Source organism: Schistocerca serialis, chromosome 1 (assembly GCF_023864345.2).
Source record: "Schistocerca serialis cubense isolate TAMUIC-IGC-003099 chromosome 1, iqSchSeri2.2, whole genome shotgun sequence".
Lineage (NCBI taxonomy): Eukaryota > Metazoa > Arthropoda > Insecta > Orthoptera > Acrididae > Schistocerca > Schistocerca serialis.
In genome coordinates, this window is record NC_064638.1 from 272441376 (window position 1) to 272463091 (window position 21716).

At 40.2% G+C, this 21716-nt stretch overlaps 1 protein-coding gene across 1 annotated transcript in view; it reads right to left on the reverse strand.

Annotated features, from left to right (window-relative positions):
- Window positions 1-8604: 8604 nt before the first annotated feature.
- The window catches only part of LOC126467803 (Fanconi anemia group I protein-like), a 269273-nt gene continuing 256161 nt past the window's right edge, over window positions 8605-21716 (reverse strand). Inside the window, exons 24-25 of the mRNA XM_050096494.1 lie at window positions 20388-20489; window positions 8605-8861 (exon numbers count right to left, since the gene is read on the reverse strand). Coding sequence (XP_049952451.1) covers window positions 8748-8861; window positions 20388-20489 — 216 coding nt within the window. The 3' untranslated portion in view covers window positions 8605-8747. The remainder of the gene's footprint in view (window positions 8862-20387; window positions 20490-21716) is intronic.

The following is a 21716-nucleotide window of genomic DNA, read 5'->3' on the forward strand; positions in this document are numbered from 1 at the left end:
TAGACATCACATTGTTTTTAACCAACACACTACAGATAAATGGAACAGAGGATGACTTGTCTACAAAGAAAGAAGATGGTGACAACATATAGCTTTTAAAATGTATATCTTCATTGCCAAATTTTTTATTTATGTCAGAATTATAATTGGCAGTAAGTTTCTCCGCAGCACAATAAATCTAAACAGTTTCTAGTTCGGTGATATTTGAGAGAAATTAAAATCTTAAGTTATATTCCCCGTAGACGTTAATTCTCTTCTGTAACTCATCCTGATGAGTCTGTATTATCTTAGAATATAATATTTTAATTCTTCTCCAAATTTCAACACAGTCAGATTCTGTTTTTTCTTCAAGACATTTGGATCTTCTTCTGAATCAGATGATTCATCAAAGAACGTCTTGCATTTAACTTGACATATCCTTTTTTTATTTTCTGCACCTGAAGAAGGTGGAACTGATTCCGAATTCTTGATCTCCATAAGTTCCTTTTCAGCTGACTTCTTGTGAATTGAAAGAGATATGTGAAGCACAGGTAAAAACATTGCAAGAGTGTCATATATTTCAATAGAAGTTGAAATGTCTGCATGCTCGGCTTGCAGTTTTTCATTGCTTTGCCAAACTGTTGCGGAATATGAATCCATACCAATGTCATGAAAGCTACTTCAATACTGCTTAATTTTCTAAGAAGACCTTCAGCTTCACATCTAACTATATCACTCCCACTTTCTGAATTTGTTCTTAACACAGAAAACACTGTTTTCCAATCTGCATTACTAGTATCCTCACGTGCACACCATCAAGTTGTAAACAATGGCTTCAGCATCACGCTAATAGAATCAAAAAATGTTTCCTACACTTACAATCTACCTGCAGAATCTCCAATGAAGCTGTATAAACCTTGAATTAACTCAAAAATGGTATTGTAGCTGTGCAGCTCATGATCCAACTAGATTCAGTGAGTCAGCTGAATATGGAATGAAGAAAATTGTAGAGTTACGGTCCTTGAGTCTTGTCTGTAAACCTGAATATACGCCAGACATGTTGACTGTTATCATATGATTGACTCCTACATTTTTCAAATTTCAGTCCATATAGTTATAAAGAATTCAAAACTGCTTTGGAATGCTTCCCTCCAGTGTGGCCTGCATTTTGTACAAAACACAAGAATCTTTCATCTGAGAGTTTACCTTCAGTTACATATCTAATTATTACACTTAATTGGTCATTATGGGATACAGAAATAACTTCATTGCATACTTTTTAGATCACCGATCTCTCAATCAGACATATCAAAACTTCATAAATTGCTATATGGTCAGCCAAAAACAATCATAGTTTGTAATTAATCCCAGATACATTATAAAATTTCCATTTTTCACAGTCAAACACCTCTTTGTCTCCACAAAACCCTAGAGCCAGAGAAGCAAGCTTCTTAACTACAGAAACAGCTCTTGTTAGCACATTTCTCCAATACCTAACTTCATGTTCAATGGTGGGTGAGCAACCGTTTCTTAATTCCATTCACCTCACTTCCTCTGTTTTTCAGTCTTAATAGACAGTCTCTGTGAGATGTAGAATTTTCATGTTCAGCAATTCATATTCCAGCATGGCTGCAATTGCTGAAACTAGATGTAGCAAACTGAGATGCACCACCAAATACCTTACAACATGCACAGAAAAATGATCCTTTACCATGAGAATATACACTATGTGACCAAAAGTATCCGGACACCTGGCTGAAAATGGCTTACAAGTTCGTGGCACCCTCCACCGGTAATGCTGGAATTCAAGGTGGTGTTGGCCCACCCTTAGCCTTGATGACAGCTCCCACTCTTGCTGGAACGTTTCTTGGGGAATGGCAACCCTTTCTTCACGGAGTACTGCACTGAGGAGAGGTATCGATGTTGGTCAGCGAGGTCTGGCACTAAGTTGGCGTTCCAAAACGTCCCAAAAGTGTTCTATAGGTTTCAGGTCAGGACTCTTTGCAGGCCAGTCCATTACAGGTATGTTATTGTTCTGTAACCACTCCGCCACAGGCCGTGCATTATGAACAGGTGCTCGATCATGTTGAAAGATGTAGTCGCTATCCCCGAATTGCTTTTCAACAGTGGGAAGCAAGAAGGTGCTTAAAACATCAATGTAGGCCTGTGCTATGATAGTGCCATGTAAAACAACAAGGGGTGAGGGCCCCTTCCATGAAAAACACGACCACACCATAAAACCACCGCCTCTGAATTTTACTGTTGGCAATACACACGCTGGCAGATGACGTTCATCGGGCATTCGCTATTCCCACACCCTGCCACCGGATCACCACATTGTGTACTGTGATCACTCCACACAATGTTTTTCCACTGATCAATCGTCAAGTGTTTACGCTCCTTTCAACAAGCGAGGCATCGTTTGGCATTTATCGGTGTGATGTGTGGCTTATGAGCAGCCGATCAACTATGAAATCCAAGTTTTCTCACCTCCCGTGTAACTGTCACAGTACTTGCAGTGGATCCTGATGCAGTTTGGAATTCTTGTGAAATAGTCTGGATAGATGTCTGCCTACGTCACATTACGACCCTCTTCAACTGTCTGTGGTCTGTCAGTCAACGGACGAGGTCGGCCAGTATGCTTTTGTGCTGTACGTGTCCCTTCACGTTTCCACTTCACTGTTACATCAGAAACAGTGGACCTAGGGATGTTTAGGAGTGTGGAAATCTTGCATACAGATGTATGACACAAGTGGCACCCAATCACCTAAACATGTTCTAAGTCTGAGAGTTCTGCAGTGTGTCCCATTCTGCTCTCTCACGATGTCTAATGACTACTGACGTCACTGATATGGAGTACCTGGCAGTAGGTGGCAGCACAATGCACTTAATATGAAAAACGTATGGTTTTGGGGGTGTCCGGATACTTTTGATCACATAATGTACGATATATTCATCTTCATGTTCTCTTCAGGTACTAGGAAGGAATAGCCTGTTACAGTACACATCTGTCGAGGTTTTACTCTGTCTCTTCTCCCATGGCACTTATAATTTCTAGCCTTTAAGGGAAGTGTCTCACTCTCTATTCTTTGTAGATATAATCACAGTTGATAACTTCCCCTGCAAAATCACCTAGATCTGTCAATGTATCACTGTGGGAACATAAGAGAAATCAGCACTTTTGTTTCTATTAATACCATTTTTAACCAAATAATCCAGTGTCTGGTCAGTGTTTTCCCAATAAAATGGCTCATTATGGGGAACAAGAAAAAACATCTGCTTTAGAATATGTATGTTCTTGACACCCTTCTGGAACTGTGAAAGAACTTTTGCATTCTGTTAACTGTTAAGAACTCTAATTTCACTTGCACTTCCAGAGCGACACTGTTCCTCATTACTGTCTTGAACTGCATCTTCACCTGAATGTTCAGAGCCCGACGGTTCACTTTTACCATTAAAATATGAGTCATTGTACTTTCTGTGAAAGTTTACTATGCATCAGTCTCGTCACTTCAGCTTTCTTTTGATATGCAGCACCATTTAATCTAGAGGGCCCATCCATACCACAAGAACTGTGAACTGGAAAGGGGTGGGGGGAGTCAGTCTGTGATGTACAGTGTTGCAAATTGAGAATACTTTGATTATATCAAATACAGCAGAACCAACTCCACTATGACCAGTTACTACCAGAATTCCTTGCCTTAATTTTAAGTCCAGAACCACATGGAACGATGTTATGTTGCGTACGATGCCAACATAATCATGAATGGAAGCAGAATTTGCCAACGCGTTACACATGAGATCCCGTATGCTACATGATTATGTGTGAGAACTGTCTCATACTGTTGTCTATGAGATTAATGCGCACATGCACAGAAAATGTTATACAGGTGAATAGTAATAAAATACGAGTTTTATGACAGGTAGAAATATTTATCAACACGGTAGAAATATTTGTCAACACTTTGCCAATAAATTATTGAATGCCTCTCCACTAATGCAATGCACATTAAAATTATACTTAAAAAATAATTTTCAGTGGCAGCTTTTTGCTGCCCCCCAAATTTTGCCATCCTATGTAGCTGCACATATCTAAATACAGGCCTGGTTATATAGCACGAGCACAGGTGGTTAGGGAAAGGAAGGAACTAGCCACAACCCTACTAACAAACTATACTGACAATCCCCTGGAATTACTTACGGACACTACAACAAAAAAGCTTCAAGAGTACCTCCTTAACATGCCAACAGATGACAGTGCAGCCTTGCAAGGCTGCATGCACAGGCACAATGAGCACTGACCTTAGAAAGTCAGTGTGCGAGGAGACTGCATCCTGTTTACATCAGGAGCTGTGCAGTTGGGGCTATACTGGCCACTATTTGTTACCATATCTGTAATTTAGCGAGGACAACAAGTCAGACCCACGAGAAAACATGAAATTTTGTGTGAAACTGCAGAAATTAACCACAGGGACACTTGACATGGTTTGGAAAGTATATGACGATGCTGCAATGATTCATCTGAGGTGTTTTGAGTAGCATGAACAATTCAAGAGTGGAGGCAAATCACTGAAAGACAACGAGAAATCAGTGTGAATGGCAGAAGGCACTCAATACGTCTCAAAAAGACTTCAAATCGCACATTTTGGCAGTGTCAGAAGCACTGTATTGCGGTACATGATGACTATTCTGAAGGTCACAGTGTGTAAAAATAGATACATAAATAAACTATTTCTTGTAAAGAGAAAGAGAGAGGGAGGAGAAGAAGAAGAAGAAAGAAAGAAAGTCCTTCATCCGCAACAGAACACAGACACACATTTATGCAACAACAACTTACACATACGTAAGTGTGTGTGTGTGTGTGTGTGTGTGTGTGTGTGTGTGTGTGTGTGTGTGTCCGTTCTATTTCGGATGAAGAACTTTTTTTGTCTAAAAGCTTAAGCAGTCTTTCATTGTGCCTGTCTGTAGCTCAATGCCTCCTATAGTGGTGAGTAACAATCTGTTGTTGTTGTTGTTGTGGCGGTGGTCTTCAGTCCAGAGACTGGTTTGATGCAGCTCTCCATGCTACTCTATCCTGTGCAAGCCTCTTCATCTCCCAGTACCTACTGCAGCCTACATCCTTCTAAATCTGCTTAGTGTATTCATCTCTTGGTCTCCCTCTACGATTTTTACCCTCCCAGCTGCCCTCCAATACTAAACAGGTGATCCTTTATGCCTCAGAACATGTCCTACCAACCGATCCCGTCTTCTAGTCAAGCTGGGCCACAAATTTCTCTTCTCCACAATTCTATTCAGTACCTCCTCGTTAGTTATGTGATCTACCCATCGAATCTTCAGCAATTTTCTGTAGCACCACCTTATGAAAACTTGTATTCTCTTCTTGTCTAAACTATTTATTGTCCATGTTTCACTTCCATACATGGCTACACTTCATACAAACACTTTCAGAAACGACTTCCTGACACTTAAATCTACACTCGATGATAACAAATTTATCCTATGAGGAGAAAGAAAACTGGAGTTCTACGAATAGGAGCGTGCAATGTCAGATCCCTTAATCGGGCAAGTAGGTTAGAAAATTTAAAAAGGGAAATGGATAGGTTAAAGTTAGATATAGTGGGAATTAGTGAAGTTCGGTGGCAGGAGGAACAAGACTTCTGGTCAGGTGAATACAGGGTTATAAATACAAAATCAAATGGGGGTAATGCAGGAGTAGGTTTAATAATGAATAAAAAATAGGAGTTAAGGTAAGCTACTACGAACAGCATAGTGAATGCATTATTGTAGCCAAGATAGACATGAAGGCCATGCCAACCACAGTAGTACAAATTTATATGTCAACTAGCTCCACAGATGACGAAGAGATTGAAGAAAAGTATGATGATGAGATAAAAGAAATTATTCAGATGGTGAAGGGAGATGAAAATTTAATAGTCATCGATGACTGGAATTCGACAGTAGGAAAAGGAAGAGAACGAAAAGTAGTAGTGAATATGGAATGTGGGTGAGAAATGAAAGGGAGACTTTTGCACAGAGCATAACTTAATCATAGCTAACACTTGGTTCAAGAATCATGAAAGAAGGTTGTATACATGGAAGAAGCCTGGAGACACTGGAAGGTTTCAGATAAATTATATAATGCTAAGACAGAGATTTAGGAATCAGGTTTTAAATTGTAAGACATTTCCAGGGACAGATGTGGACACTGACCACAATCTATTGATTACGAACTGTAGATTAAAACTGATGAAACTGCAAAAAGGTGGGAATTTAAGGAGATGGGACTTGGATAAACTTGCAGAACCAGAGGTTGCAGAGAGTTTCAGAGAGAGCAGCAGAGAACGATTGACAGGAATGGGGGAAAGGAATACAGTAGAAGAAGAATAGATAGCTTTGAGGGATGAAATAGTGAAAGCAGCAGATTATCAAGTAGGTAAAAAGATGAGGGCTAGTGGAAATCCTCAGGTAACAGAAGAAATATTGAATTTAATTGATGAAAGGAGAAAATATAAAAATCCAGTAAATGAAGCAGGCAAAAAGGAATACAAACGTCTCACTAATGAGATTGACAGGAAATGCATAATGGCTAAACAGGGATGGCTAGAGGACAAATGTAAGGATGTAGAGGCATATATCACTAGGGGTAAGATAGAGAAGGGGTAAGATGGAGAAAAGAGAACCACTAGTATGAATATCAAGAGCTCAGATGGAGAACCAGTTTTAAGCAAAAAAGGGAAAGCAGAAAGGTGGAAGGAGTATATAGAGGGTCTATAGAGGGGTGATGTACTTTAGGACAATATTATGGAAATGGAAGAGTAAAAATCTATCCTTTTTATATTGTTGTTATTCCATCCAAGGATTTCCATTGTTTAGTTCTTCTAAAGAAAACTAACCTCAAAAATTTTTAGGTACACATTCAAACAAAAAACCTGATTCAAGGTGGTTGTACTATGCTTCGAGTCAAACTCCAGCAATTGCATTGCCAAGACTGCTGTCTTTACTCATTACTCCTTGTATGTATTATGATAGCTAGGAGCATTTTCCTTCATGTGGGTTTTACATTCCTTTCTCCTGAGATTAAGGTACAGGTCTTTTTCAAGGTTTTAGGAAGAAAGCTTAGGGATTTATCTTACCATAAACAATGACGTCATTAGAGACATCAATACACAGATAAGGTGAACATGAAGAAGGATACAGGCCATCTCCTTTGCAAAGTAACCATCCTCACAAATCCCTTAAACTAGGCTTTTCCAGCTCCCTTGGCCATCTCCTTTTCAAAGCCATCATCCTTGCAAACATGTTAAACTAGACTGTTCCAGCTTGCATGCCCAACGGCAGGCACCCAGCTGCACACAGACACAGATCAGCACTGGTTGCCAAAAAGCTGACGGGTGGGAAGTCGGGCAGCTGGGCTGTAGCATACAAAATCGAACTACACTGGTTAGGATATCACAGGCAGAGGTCGCCACAGCTGGCGCATGCACAGAACGATTGCAATGGGATCACCAGGAAGATAGCCTATCCATCAGTGCCTACCTTAAGCAGTGCAGGGAAACCCCTGATAATCTAAATCTGGATATTCAGACAGGGATTTAATACAATGGCTGCCGCATACATAGTGATGGATGTTTCACTGCCAAGCACACAATGTCAGATGTGAGGCTCTGCTGTGGCTGGCAGCAGGCTTGTGGCAGTCAATGTGTTAAAACACTGCTCCTCCAACCTGAGAAATGCTTCATGTGACCACTGATTAAGGAGACCAGAAGTTTAATTTAAAATCTGAAACACATATAACTTGACTTTTCACTTTGCTCTAATTAATTTCATGTTATCAATTGATGATATATATCCATAACATTGTTTAGGTACAGGTAATGGTACTGTCAGGCTCTTTGATATTCTTGCAACTTCAAAGTTTTTGTCTCTAGTCGTAGAATCAGAAGAAGGTATTGGAACATCACTGAAAAAATGAAATGAAATGTCGTGTGGCTAGGGCCTCCCGCCGGGTAGACCATTCGCCTGCTGCAGGTCTTTCGATTTGATGCCACTTCGGTGACCTGCGCGTCGGTGGGGATGAAATGACGATGATTAGGACGACCCAACACCCAGTCCCTAAGCGGAGAAAATCTCCGACCCAGCCGGGAATCGAACCTGGGCCCTTAGGATTGACAGTCTGTCACGCTGACCACTCAGCTACCGGGGGCGGACATTGGAACATCACTAATGTTGCAATTTTAGAGGGTACACCAGTACACTTTTTTTGCATGTTCCTTTTCTTAAAGTCTTCAGGGAATTAGATAGAAATGTTATTGCTAATTAATAAATAATTATGCTACCCTTTTGTTCTTGCTGTCAGTAGGAATGTTCAAATGTTGGCTGATGAAATATTCAAATGGATCTAAGCACTATGGGACTTACCATCTGAGATCATCAGTCCCCTAGACTTAGAACTACTTAAAACCTAACTAACCTAAGATCACACACATCCATGTCCGAGGCAGGATTCGAACCTGCGACCGCAGCAGCAGCACAGTTCTGGACTGAAGCGCCTAGAATCGCTCGGCCACAGCGGCCAGCCTGACGAAATGTAATTTATTCTTTCACCACTTGCAAGCAGTACTGGGATACTGTACATTTATTAGAGTTGAACTGTTTGTACAAATTTATCTACAATACAGTGCAGTGAAGAACAACTTATTTAACTTGATTTAAAAAATACAATATAGAAAAATTAATGGAGATGTAGTAGCACAGAAAACTCCATTGTATTATTTAGTGCGTTGTTTTTTTGTTGGGGGATGTCTTTCCTCAGCAGCAGACACTGGAATGCCATCATCTCCATCTCTTCTACTGTCATCAGCTGTTGTTACACTTGTGTCATTCTGAAAATATAATGAATAAGGTCATAATGGAAAAAAATAAAATAAAAAAATAAAAATAACTAATGACTCATTACCTATGCACTGAAACTGAACATTTAAATGTGTTATTTAGCAAACACATAGCAACAAATTTGTTTTCACTGCAGTAGAATTTGCTAACTTCTTTCTTAATAATGAATACTCACCTGTTTGTTAATCATGAATGCAACACATGATTTGGTTGGATGATATTGACCTACCACTGTGCAATTAAGTGAATAGCATACAAACAGCCTCCATTGAAAAATTTCAAATTATGAGCTTTATCTTGAATCCTATATTTATTTACTCCTTGGGATGTGGAACACTTACAGCAAGAATTTAACACTGCACACCCAAAATAAATAAATTCCACCTAATTTCGTGTGACTACTCTGCAATGCACACTTAAGTGCTTCGCAGAGGGTTCAGAGAAGCAATTTTTGACTATTTTTTTACTATTTCACTCTCTAATAGCACATGGGAAAAATAACCTAATGTATCTTTGGGAGCTCAGATTTATTTTATCAGGATGGTTAATTCTCCCTATGTAGGTGAGAATCAACAAAATGTGAGGATTATGGACAGTAAGGTCTAAACGGCAGTAGCTAACTGAATGTTGTGCGAATACTGAACACCCATGCAAAACAACACTGGCATGCTTTGCTTGTCAATTGACACCATTTGTATTGGTATTGTTGAGTGTGCTGTTTACAGTGTCTGTTCAAAATGTTTAAAGCAACGGATCAGCCCACCGACTATGAAATAAGGTCAAGGTTTCAGTTTTTGGTAGCAAGGAACTTTGCAGCAGCAACACAAGTTCATAGACAGATAAGTGAGATGTACAGCCCCAATGTGATCAGCAACAACAAAGTGCCAAGTGGAAGTGTGCTTTCAAGGACACTCGAATGCTCCACGATGAGACCAACTATCAGTGATCTTTGAAGATTTGATCAAAGCTGTGAACAAAAAGATTTGTGAAGACCTATGGTTCACAATTTCAACTTTAGCTTTGGAATTTCCGAATGTGGATAGAACAACTCTGGACAGAATTATCTCTGAAAAGTTGCAGCTTCCCAAATCGTGCACACATTAGGTTTCTAGGCTGCTTACTGATAAATATGAAATGGAAAGAATGGCTTATACTCTTGATTTTTAGGACCGTTATCATAAGGAACGTTATCAATTTTTAGAGAACAGTGTCACAGGTAATGAGATGTGGGATTCTCACATAACCTCAGGCGTCAAAACGTCTGTCAATGGAATGGCGTCAGTCACTCATTCTGCCATTCACACCCAAAATCTGATCTGATTTTTTGGGTGGGAACAGAATGTCCACACACCACACAGACCAGAGTTGGCAGTGAGCGATTTTCACTTGTTCTACTACCTAAAGGAGTTTCTCAGCAGCAAGTGCTTCCCAACAGATGACGAGGTGAAAGCAGCAGTTAAAAGAGTGGTGTTAACATCAAAGGCGGCAGATGTCTATGACATAGGGATACAAGAGCTTGTAGAATGTTATGACAAACATTTAAACAATATGGAAACTATGTTTTTTATTTTATTCTTTACATGTTTATTTTTCTACAGTTTTTTTAAAAAAATCTGTTACAGTTCACATTTTGAAAGAAATTGGACCTTACTTTCTGAATAATGCTCATATTTTTGCATTTGGAAGAGAAAGTTGATGACTAAAATTTTTTGAAAAGATTTCACCACAAAGAAAAACACCCTTTTTTTTTTAATGATAGCACCCCAACTGGCTTTTCATACCCATTACACTCTATCCCTTATTTCATGGTAACACAAAACGAGCTGCCCTTCTTTGAAATTTTTCAGTGTCAATCTGGTGATTTTCCAGAGGAGGGCGGCCAAATCAATGTAGCCGATGTCTTACTAGATTTTTTTCTGTTTTCTACAAGTTCTGTCAATAAAACACAATCTTTGGTTTGCCTTTCCCACAACATTTGTGATTTAAATCCCTAGGTATTTATTTTAATCAATAACCTTTAAATTTGAACAGTGTATCATGTAACCAAAATGTAATGGAGGACCTCACATTTTATACTGTTTAGAGTCAACTGCCACTTGTTGCACAATTCAGATTTCGTATATAAATCATTTTTGATTTCATATTGATCTTCTGGTGAGTTTACTAGATGGTAAGCAACAGCATCATCTGCAAACAATCTAAGAAGACTGCTCAGATTGTCTTCTAAGACATTTGTAAAGATTAAGAATATTACTGGGTATATAACATTTCCTTGAGGAATCCCAGAAACAACTTCTGTTTCACTTGATGGATTCCCATTAACTACTAAGAACTGTGACCTTTCTGACAGGAAATAACAGAGCCAGTCACACAAGTGGGTTGATAGTCCATAGGCATACAATTTGATTAGAAGACACTTGTCACGAACAGTGTCAAAAATCTTCTAGAAATCAAGACATATGGAATCAACAGCAGACAGCATTCATCACTCTGCAAGAATGAAGAGCCAGTTGTGTTTCACAAGAATAACATTTCCTGAAACTGTGTTGGCTATGTGTCAATAGATTGTTTTCTTCAAGATAATTCATAATGTTCATGAACAGTATATATTCCAAAACTCTATTGTAATCAGTGACAGTGATGTGGGTCTACAAATCAATGGATTGCTTCTATTTTCTTTCTTGTGTATTGGTGTGACCTGTGCAACTTTCCAATATTTAGATATGTATCTTTATTCAACAGTGCAGTTGTATATGATTGCATTAAGCTATTTTATCAGCATTCTTGGAAAGAAGCATGATTCATATACAATCTGGAGTGAAGACTTGCCTTTATTGACTGACTTAAGTTGCTTCAGACCACTGAAGATATCTACTCATAAGTTATTCATATTGGCAGCCGTTAAAATTTTTCAGGCTTCAGCTTTGTTATATGAAAGTAAAAAATGACACACTATTTTTAAAATTTCAGAGACATGATGTGGCTTTTTGGTCATGTAGTTCACTTGCATATAGCATATTATGGTAAGCACCAGTTATTAGTCAGCACTATCCTTGCACTGCCCAGCCAGTGATTTTACTTTTATGACAAATATCTGAAACAATTGAGATATGACTACCACTCAACTTTCCAAATAGAGCTGGATGGTCTTCCCTTATTCAGTATGGGTTCCAGCACTTGCTCTATTACGATACACTGGACAATCTCTTTTTTAATGACTGTTGCTGTGATACAGCACTGATGATATACTACTTCATTTTAGTTACACTGTGCTGACCTCTAGTTAATGTGGTGTTTTGGTGGTGATATACCCATCACAGATTTAAACTTACTGCTGAACAATATTAGTTGTCGTTTATCTTGACAACAGCAGGCTCACAGGGTGCTGCAATATCAGGTCTATACAATATCACTGGCTGTTTTGGTGTATTCCTGGAAATTTTATACATTTATTTCTATCATGTCTGAATGCAGGATTACATTCCAGTCATTTGAAATGCTCAAGTTAAAATAGGCTCAGTAAAACATAGATTCACTGTGGAACTATAAGTGTGTGTGTGTGTGTGTGTGTGTGTGTGTGTGTGTGTGTGTAAGGTGAGCTTGCTTGTGTAAATGATAAAGATTTTGGCTGAAAGCTTAAGTGTAAGTGTCCTTTTGTCATGCCTGTCCGCAACCTAATGTGTCACTTCTATGGCAACAATCTATCTTCTGCTTTTATTGCAGTCTATATTTTCAGGTATACAGGATCCGTAATGACATTAAAAGCTCTCAGGGATGATGGAGATGGGTATGTGTATCATAAAAGTCTAGTAAACATGCTAAAATGCACACCTTAAGAGGTACTGTGAAACACACATCTTCTACTGCTCAAGTGATCACAGCTCTTAAGAATTCACTTTATAGCCCATTTTCACTAGACATTTTTTTTTCTTGTTTTGATTCATACTACCTTCTCCCAAAATATGGAAAACAAAGAGCCTGCAGTACAAGACTTTTCTTATAAAATTGACCTTCCCTCCCTTGTCCCTGAAAGTTTGTCTTATCATCACAATCACCCCATTTATAGTGAGATGTGACATCCAGAAATCACACACAGTCTTAAAACTGGCAATATTGTACTTCATTTGAAGCACTGTCAAAATTAAAACTATAATTTGAATAACTCAAATAGTAAGAAGCTGATTATTTGAAAAGAATTTAAAGTTGCCTCTCCTGTTAGCTCCTCCAATACTGCTTTTGTATTGGAAAAACATCATCAGGACATCACTACATAATTCAGAACTGAACAGCAGAAAACAAAAGTCACATAGGAAACAATACAAAAATGAAAAGGAATCATCTCAAGACCCACTCACAAAACTGAATACTATTTTAGCTACATATTTTTCTTTATGTTTCCTTAAGGCTGAGGAAGTCACTTAATGGGAGTCTCTTTATAAAACATTCTGCAGATTTGCTGCCCATACTGACAATTTATTGAAAGCAGTCAATTATCTTTGGTACCTATCGAGGAAGCCACCTGGGATCAATTGTGTGTTTGAAATAACTGGAAAATAACAGTAACTGTCCCCCCCCCACCCCCTTGTGTGCAGTGATTTTAGTGAGCCTTCAGCAGAAAGGTGGTTGTGATTTTGTTACCCTTTCTCTTAAATTTCATCTGAGCTTCCCTCTTTATGATGAAAGATGTGACTGATTTCCACTACTGCTTTTTTTTCCTGGCTAGGCTGTGTCCCATCATGATTGTGTATTATTTCTGAGTTGCTCGCCTTGTATCACCAAGGCATATCTCGGCTTCATGGTGATCAGACGACAGGAACTGCTCCGTTGCATTATCCTAATTTATCATGTTCAACACAGCATTGTAATGTCCAAATAAATATCTTCATGCAGCTGCTAGTCTTTCGGAGCACCTCTTTAGTTCACTACTCAATCCCAAAAGTGATTCTCTGGCACGAAATATACACACACTTTTAAGAATTAAGTCATCGACCATACTGAGCAGTGTCTACATGGGCAGAAATGCAGAATGAATAGTTCATTGTATAAACAATCCTTGCTGTTATGGCGAAATTAGATCACTGGCAAATAAGCAAAAGATGGGTTCCATTGCGGCAAAAGAGCAGAGGGAGAGGAGTGGAGAGTGAGGAAATCTCAACTGCCTTTAAAGTATTGGAAATTCCTCAGTGGTATTTTGTTACATAAATATAATTGATCTATGAACTACTTGCACAACACTGAGTGGAGGAGGAATGAGTGACACACAATCCAAGAGCAGTAAGTACTGTCCGAGAGAGACTGTACAGAACCAGACCTACTATTTACTATGTAATTAATATGTACGGAACAACTTAAGATTTGTGTACCAGCTCACCTGGAACAGAACACTGTGATAGTAGCTAGCTGTTTACAGTACAGCTACCACAGCAACAACCAATAAGGGAACAAACTTGGTGATGCTCTCTGTCCTGCTCACCGCTACTTCAGGTGACTGCTACCATGAGGTTGTAGATGGAACTTGCAGACAGAAACTTGTCGATATATCAGCTTCTGCGCAAGACTCCAACATATCTGGCCGGTGGGAAGTGGACGAATTTTGGACAGAGTGAGAGGGAGAACAGTGCATTTTGCACCAATTTTCGATATGAACACATGTCGAGCTGCTCTTGCGAATGAAACATACATTACGATAATTGTGCCTTGTATGACTGGAAGCAGTCCCTATCACACTGTGGTTAACTCTTCTCACACTGGTGGCTCCGTGTCTGTCACGAAACGCGCAATAAATTTGCAACTCTACGTCCGTTCAGTCAGTCATATTACATCACGACAATGTGGCCATTACATAATGCATCACCCATCATGCCGCATCTGGATTACGGTGTCAACAGGATTGTAATGCAGGCTGTGCAGTGTCATCATTGTGCAAATACAGCAGCAAAAACCAAGTCCATCACCAATTCACGCATCGTACCTACGGACAACACCAGCCTAATTAATCCTCAACAATGATGGCCACAACAAATCTGCTCTTGGACTGAGTACAATGCTACCACAGACAGTGCTTTTAAATTTGCAACATAATCGTAACATCACTTTTGTGTCTTCTATGCCATGAATTGGATGTGAGCAACAGCTTACTGTGTCGTCACAATCAGTTGTGTGCTGTGAACAACTGGCGGCTGTTTTGCTTAGTACAATGAACAATGCTACAACTATCTCTTCAGCCTCACCTCCAAGGTTAATCCTGCCCATTTGGCTTTTTTGGTACGGCTTTTTTGGTACCCAACAGTGGACAGCATTTTGAAAGCACTAGCAGTTTTACATGATGATTCAAAATACATTAACCTGCTCTGCCATCTGGTGGGACAGATGGAAGTAAACTGCTACCTTATCCTGCCACTACCACATGCAAGCACATACAGCACAGCAAAGACTTCTCTCATGCAGTGACTTTCTTGAACTCCAGAGCAACAGCAAGAATCTATGAACGAACAGCATATCCACAACAAGCCCTCACAACTTTGGCATCACCTCTGCAAAACTGCTGATCGCACTTTTATACCAGGTATGACCTTATGGACCCTTTTGGTCATCAAGTTACTAACCAAGTTGCAACTGGTACCAATTGCACATGGATCCAAACCTCTAGAAAAATAACTCACATTGCCAGACCATGTTTCCTCAATACACCACTGGCGAATATTTAACAGACACCCTGCGCAACACTGTAATGACAGCCCGCATGCTGCCTGTTTCTAGCCGAGTCAACTCAACACAACACAAGGGTGACGTCATGCTTCCTTAGCAGCCAATGGCATGCCACGACGTAACTACCTAGTCTGCACCACAGAGCAATTATGCACGTCATGTCACAGGTGGTCCAAAGCCATTGACCTGTTGGTTCCACAGTCAATTTCAATGTACTGCTCCCAAGTGTCTCACTGCTTGCGAGTTCCCAAATGACGTCAGCGTATTGAAATAGGCACTTCAGCCCACTCCAACTGTCAAAGTCACCTACCTCGTCCGCACATACCACAAACTCATGTTGCCCCTACGATGACCAAACGAGGGTGCCTTTTCATTTCTGACCTCACTACTTGTCAGCACTTTTTAGTGGATATGGGCTCTCGCATCCACTCCTTACCACATAGCAGCACATTAACCTTCGAACTGACATCAGCAATCTTGCTTCACTTTGTTAACAACTTGGAGATACCAGTTTAAAACACTACTCCACACACCATTCACCTGTCAATGAATCTGAAGTGCACCTTGGCTTTCTATGTAACAGAAGTCGGCATGGGATTTCTACAGTTCTTCCAGCTCTCCCCCAATGTAGTACGATTGGCACTGAAGCGTCACACAGCCAGGAATCCCATCAAAGGACTTTTTGCTACGACCAAGACTATTGAGCCCCATTCACCCAAATGCCTCACCACTAACGGCTCCTCTTCAGACACAGTGCAAGTGCACCCGAGTTGACAGACGATATTCTTGCTACCCACCACCGATACGTCGACTGCAACACAGACTCACATATGGTACACATTGAAGACACAGGTCCCTAATATCACATTAGGGGGACAGAGACAGTGCTCACATTGGTGCAAGAAAACTTATGAGTCCTATGCTCTCAACAGCTGGCTGGTGCACTGCCTTTAACCATGCCCTCTCCACCCAGCCACATTCTGTGCACAACAGTCACCTCGCCGCAGTACATTCCGACAGCAACCAGCAACAATCACAAGGTCAGTACACCATATTGCGCAGTATCTGTAAACAGTGAAACCAATCTGCCCACCTCCTTCTCTAAGGCTCACACACGTCCAGTGTGAGATGGAACTGTGCACCAAATCATGACCAACAATGATCCTCCCGTTCCCCACAAACCTTGCTGTTTGTGCCCTGAAGACTGACAGACTGCTAGAAACACGGTACAGGAATTTTTGGACGTGGGCACCATCTGACCCTCAGACAGCTCGTCGGCTTCCATATTATGCCCGTACCTAAGAAAGACAGTTCGGTCAGACTTTATGGAGATTATAGGGTACTCAACTCCAGAACTGTGCATGACTGTTACCCTATACCTAACATCCAAGACTTGACGCACATGCTTGCTGGTGCACTGGTATTCAGTGTTATTGGCTGTAAGCGGGGTTATTTACAAATACTAATAAATACTGACAACATCCCGAAATTGGCGACCATCACCCCATTTCGACTGAATGAGTATTTCTTCATGCCATACGGCCTCAAGACTGAAACACAAACATGTTAATGTTTTACTGTCAGAAATAACCTTCAATTTCCATACTGCTACACCTATCTTGATGGCAAAATTATCTTCTCAAGCACCTATGATGAATATTTGCATCACCTATAAGAAGTTCTAGCTGCATTACAAGAAGGTGGTGTTGTCATTAATGAAACAATGTCACAACCTTGACAAATGGAAATGACACTCTTAGGCCATACACTCAATATGCCACGCATCAAAGTGACAGTGGAACGCATGAAACTCCTGTATCCCTTAACTTCTATTGGCAACATCTTCCTCATGCAGTTGCATTGCACACTCCTCTCATGAATGCTGCAGCTGGTAAAGATAAACACTGGAAAAAGAAAGTCACATGGCCCACACAGATGACAGAAGCATTCAATAGGGCAAAGAACTGTTTAGCATAAACATTACTTTGCCACATCTCACCCATACAACCAATGTGAGTGACACCGTGGTGTGGGCCTGTGTTTCAGCAGGTGGTTGACAGTGTGTCCCCAAACACTTCAGTTCTTCAAGAAGAGACTACCTTCCTCGCAATCTAAGTGGTCAGCTTTCAACCAAGATCTCTTCACGGTATATTTGGCAGTCAAACACTTTTGTGAAGATATTGAGGGGCAGTATCTGTAAACAGTGAAACCAATCTGCCCACCTCCTTCTCTAAGGCTCACACACGTCCAGTGTGAGATGGAACTGTGCACCAAATCATGACCAACAGACCAACAGAAAACAAAACCTCTGGTGGATGCCATCAAGAAACCATCCCAGGAAGGCAGTCCATGCCAAATCAAACAGTATTGCACAGTACACCACCAACATGTCATATTCATGCAGTAGACAATATCATTGCAGATTATCTTTCAAGAAGCCATACAATTTCTCTCCAATATGATAATGAACACATACCAGCTGAACAAATGAACAACCATGACATAAACCTTACCATCAAACGTTGGTCTCTCCCCAGTCTCAAGCAACACAGCTCTGCAAAGTTTTGCAGAACAGATCACAACCACTGGTGCCGTTTAGGATTTGCCATGAAATATTCAAAAGGTTACATAACCCAAGTCACCCTGGCAGCAAGTGTCCGCCTAGTGATGGACAGACTCCTATGGGCTAACGTCAAATGAGACTGTCATCACTGGGCACAAAGCTGCCTCATACGCCAGCGAAGCAAGATAGACTGTCTCACACAGCCTCACCTCAGATGCTTCCCCATCCCAAAGACTTGGTTCTGGCATGTCCAACTTGACATTATCCGTGCTCTGCTGGAGTTGGAAGGATTTCAATACTTCCTATCTGTGGTTGACAGGACCACCTCTACACACTTGAACGTCAACACTCAAGTTAACTAGAATGAGGACGAACACAGATAGCCCATATCACTCCCACCTTAGGATTCGATACGAGATGGGCAAGACTTTAATAAGCTTCTGCCACCAACCATCCACCTGTCGCACCACGTGAGTAACGATACAGCCACGTCAGACACCCTCCACAACATCTGGCACAGTATCACTTGTACAGCATCGACCATGTCATACAGCACCATGAGAACTGTTGCTGCCACCAATGCTCAACAGTAACTGACTTTCATTCATTATGTTATTCTCACCTAGATGTGGTGTTCAGTTAGAAGACTGAGTGAGACACACCTACACACATACAATATGCTAGTTTTCCCCACAGCCAGCCAACAATGTTTTGAAGTGGAATCTACCTGCAATCTGCTCTTCCCCAACAGTTATTTCATTTCCATGTCAGCACAGCAAAGACTTATCATAAGAGTTATGCAGCTCTCAGGGTCATATATAGACACTGTCGCATCCAATTAAGCATACTCTATTCTATACATCTATATAGGAGTCATGAGGATTACATGTTAGGACTGGAATACATCGCTGTTGCAATCCAGCACTACGTTTGCACTCTCAGGAGAGACATGTAATATATGTTGTTGTGGTCTTCAGTCCAGAGACTGGTTTGGCGCAACTCTCCATGCTACTCTACCCTGTGGAAGCTTCTTCTGCACCCTACATTCTTTTGAATCCGCTTAGTGTATTCATCTCTTGGTCTCCCTCCACGCTGCCCCCCAAAACTAAATCTGTGATCCCTTGATGCTTCAGAACACATCCTACCAACTGATCCCTTCTTCTAGACCAGTTGTGCCACAAATTCCCCTTCTCCCCAGTTCTATTCAGTACCTCCTCATTAGTTACATGATCTACCCATCTTATCTTCAACATTCTTCTGTAGCACCACATTTCTAAAGCTTCTATTCTCTTCTTGTCCAAACTATTTATCATCCACATTTCACATCCATACACAGCTACACTCCATACTAATACTTTGAGAAAAGACTTCTTGACACTTAAATCTATATTCAATATCAGTTATTTTGCTCCCCAAATAGCAAATCTCATATACTACTTTACGTGTCTTATTTCCTATTCTAATTCCCTCAGCATCACCTGATGTAATTTGACTACATTCCATTATCCTCCTTTTGCTTTTGTTAATGTTCATCTTATCGCCTCCCTTCAAGATACTGTCCATTCCGTTCAGCTGCTCTTCCAGGTCCTTTGCTGTCTCTGACAGAATTACAATGTCATCGGCAAACCTCAAAGTTTTTATTTCTCCCCATGGATTTTAATTCCTGCTCCAAATTTTTCTTTTGTTTCCTTTACTGCTTGCGCAATGTATAGATTGAATAACATTGGGGATAGGCTACAACCCTGTCTCACTCCCTTCCCAACCACTGCTTCTCTTTCATGCCCCTCGACTCTTATAACTGCAATCTGGTTTCTGTACAAACTGTAAATAGCCTTTCACTCCCTGTATTTGAGCCCTGCCACCTTCAGAATTTAAAAGGGAGTATTCCAGTCAACATTTTCAAAAGCTTTCTCTAAGTCTACAAAGGCTAGAAATGTAGGTTTGCCTTTCCTTAATCTATCTTCTAAGATAAATCATAGGCTCAAGTATTGCCTCGTGTTTTCCAACATTTCTACGGAATCCAAACTGATCTTCCCCAACATAGGCTTCTACTAGTTTTTCCATTTTAAACTGATAGTTCAGTAATTTTCACACCTGTCAACACCTGCTTTCTTTGGGACTGGAATTACTATATTCTTTTTGAAGTACATATAGCTCATAAATGTCTGGTAATGTTATGGTTCACAAATTTTTATCCATTATAATAATGATTATTAATGCCTCAATCAAATAGTTGGCTACTTACATCTCCATCCTTATGCTGCTGATCAAGTGCCTTGCACAGCTTTTTTGAACTGATGTGGAAATCTCGACTCGCATTTTGTTTGACATACTGCATAAGATTTACCTGTTGGCACACAAAAAAAAAAAAAAACCATAATTAATACTTAAGCTGACAATGAACATTTAATATAACAGTATTTGCACTGTACGTACAATAGGAGAACCAATAAAAACTCCAGATCTTCAGTACAGAGGGCAAAAGTGAAATTCACTCCGCCCACTAATCAGAATACGGCAAGTACTATTCTCCTTACAGCTTGTCCCAGTATGGTTTAAGCTCTTTTTACATACAGATGTCATAGAACCTTATGGAAACTGATTAGGACATAAATAAATAAATGTGTTTCCCTAATTGCAGCAAAGAGCAATGGTATAACCTCACAAAAGCAATGGGAATTCTGGAGAAACTTTATGAGCCATAACCACTCCCATAGCCTGGCTGGAGTGTAGTTTGAGGTGCACATCTCTCAACAGCATCTCAAATCTAGTCAATCTGATGTAGTCCAGAGGGACATGGTGGGGACTCCTGTATCCATGGAGTGTCCAATGGCACACTCTTGACACAATTTGGGAGTAATGGAATGGTAGTGTCCTACTGAACATAAATATCACCACCACAGCACTTTAACACTCACTCGCTATCTACCTGATACAATAATAACTTGCCACCATCGTGCATCATCTCTTATGTACAACATCTTGCCAGTCCAGCAGCTGCTTGCAATGTATCCATATATCAATATATATCAATGCTTACTTTCAGAGAAATCTGTTAATAACTAGTGTCATCCAGATCCCAATGGTGACACAATCAATTTTGGCAGCATCAATTTTACCCATACTGACATTCTCAAAGTTCCCTTTCAAACATTGCCCACAAAAAATAAGGGTCTGGGATCTGGTACAAAGTTTTGATTTGTCAGGAAATTTCTGATTGTAAAATAGTTCCCATATACATGCACTTTTTCCTTTTCCGGCAGTGAGATTATAATGGTTTTCTGTAAACTTAATTGTACACCCCCTGTTTTATAAATTTTGAACACTAGAAGCAGTAACTTTCTAGTTTCCGTACTTCTCAGATTTTATAAACTGAGCTATTTCATCAAATCCTGACTTTATGCAATTTAATTGATTTCGTGATCTGCAAAACTGACTGATAACTGGAGCACCTATTACTGTCACATCAAATTTTTCTCCTTCCCTCATCACTCTTGGAAATGCCCCTTCTAAACTATACAAACCAGGCTTCTGTTGTATTCCTGTCATCTATCTGCGCTCAGCAGAATTTTCT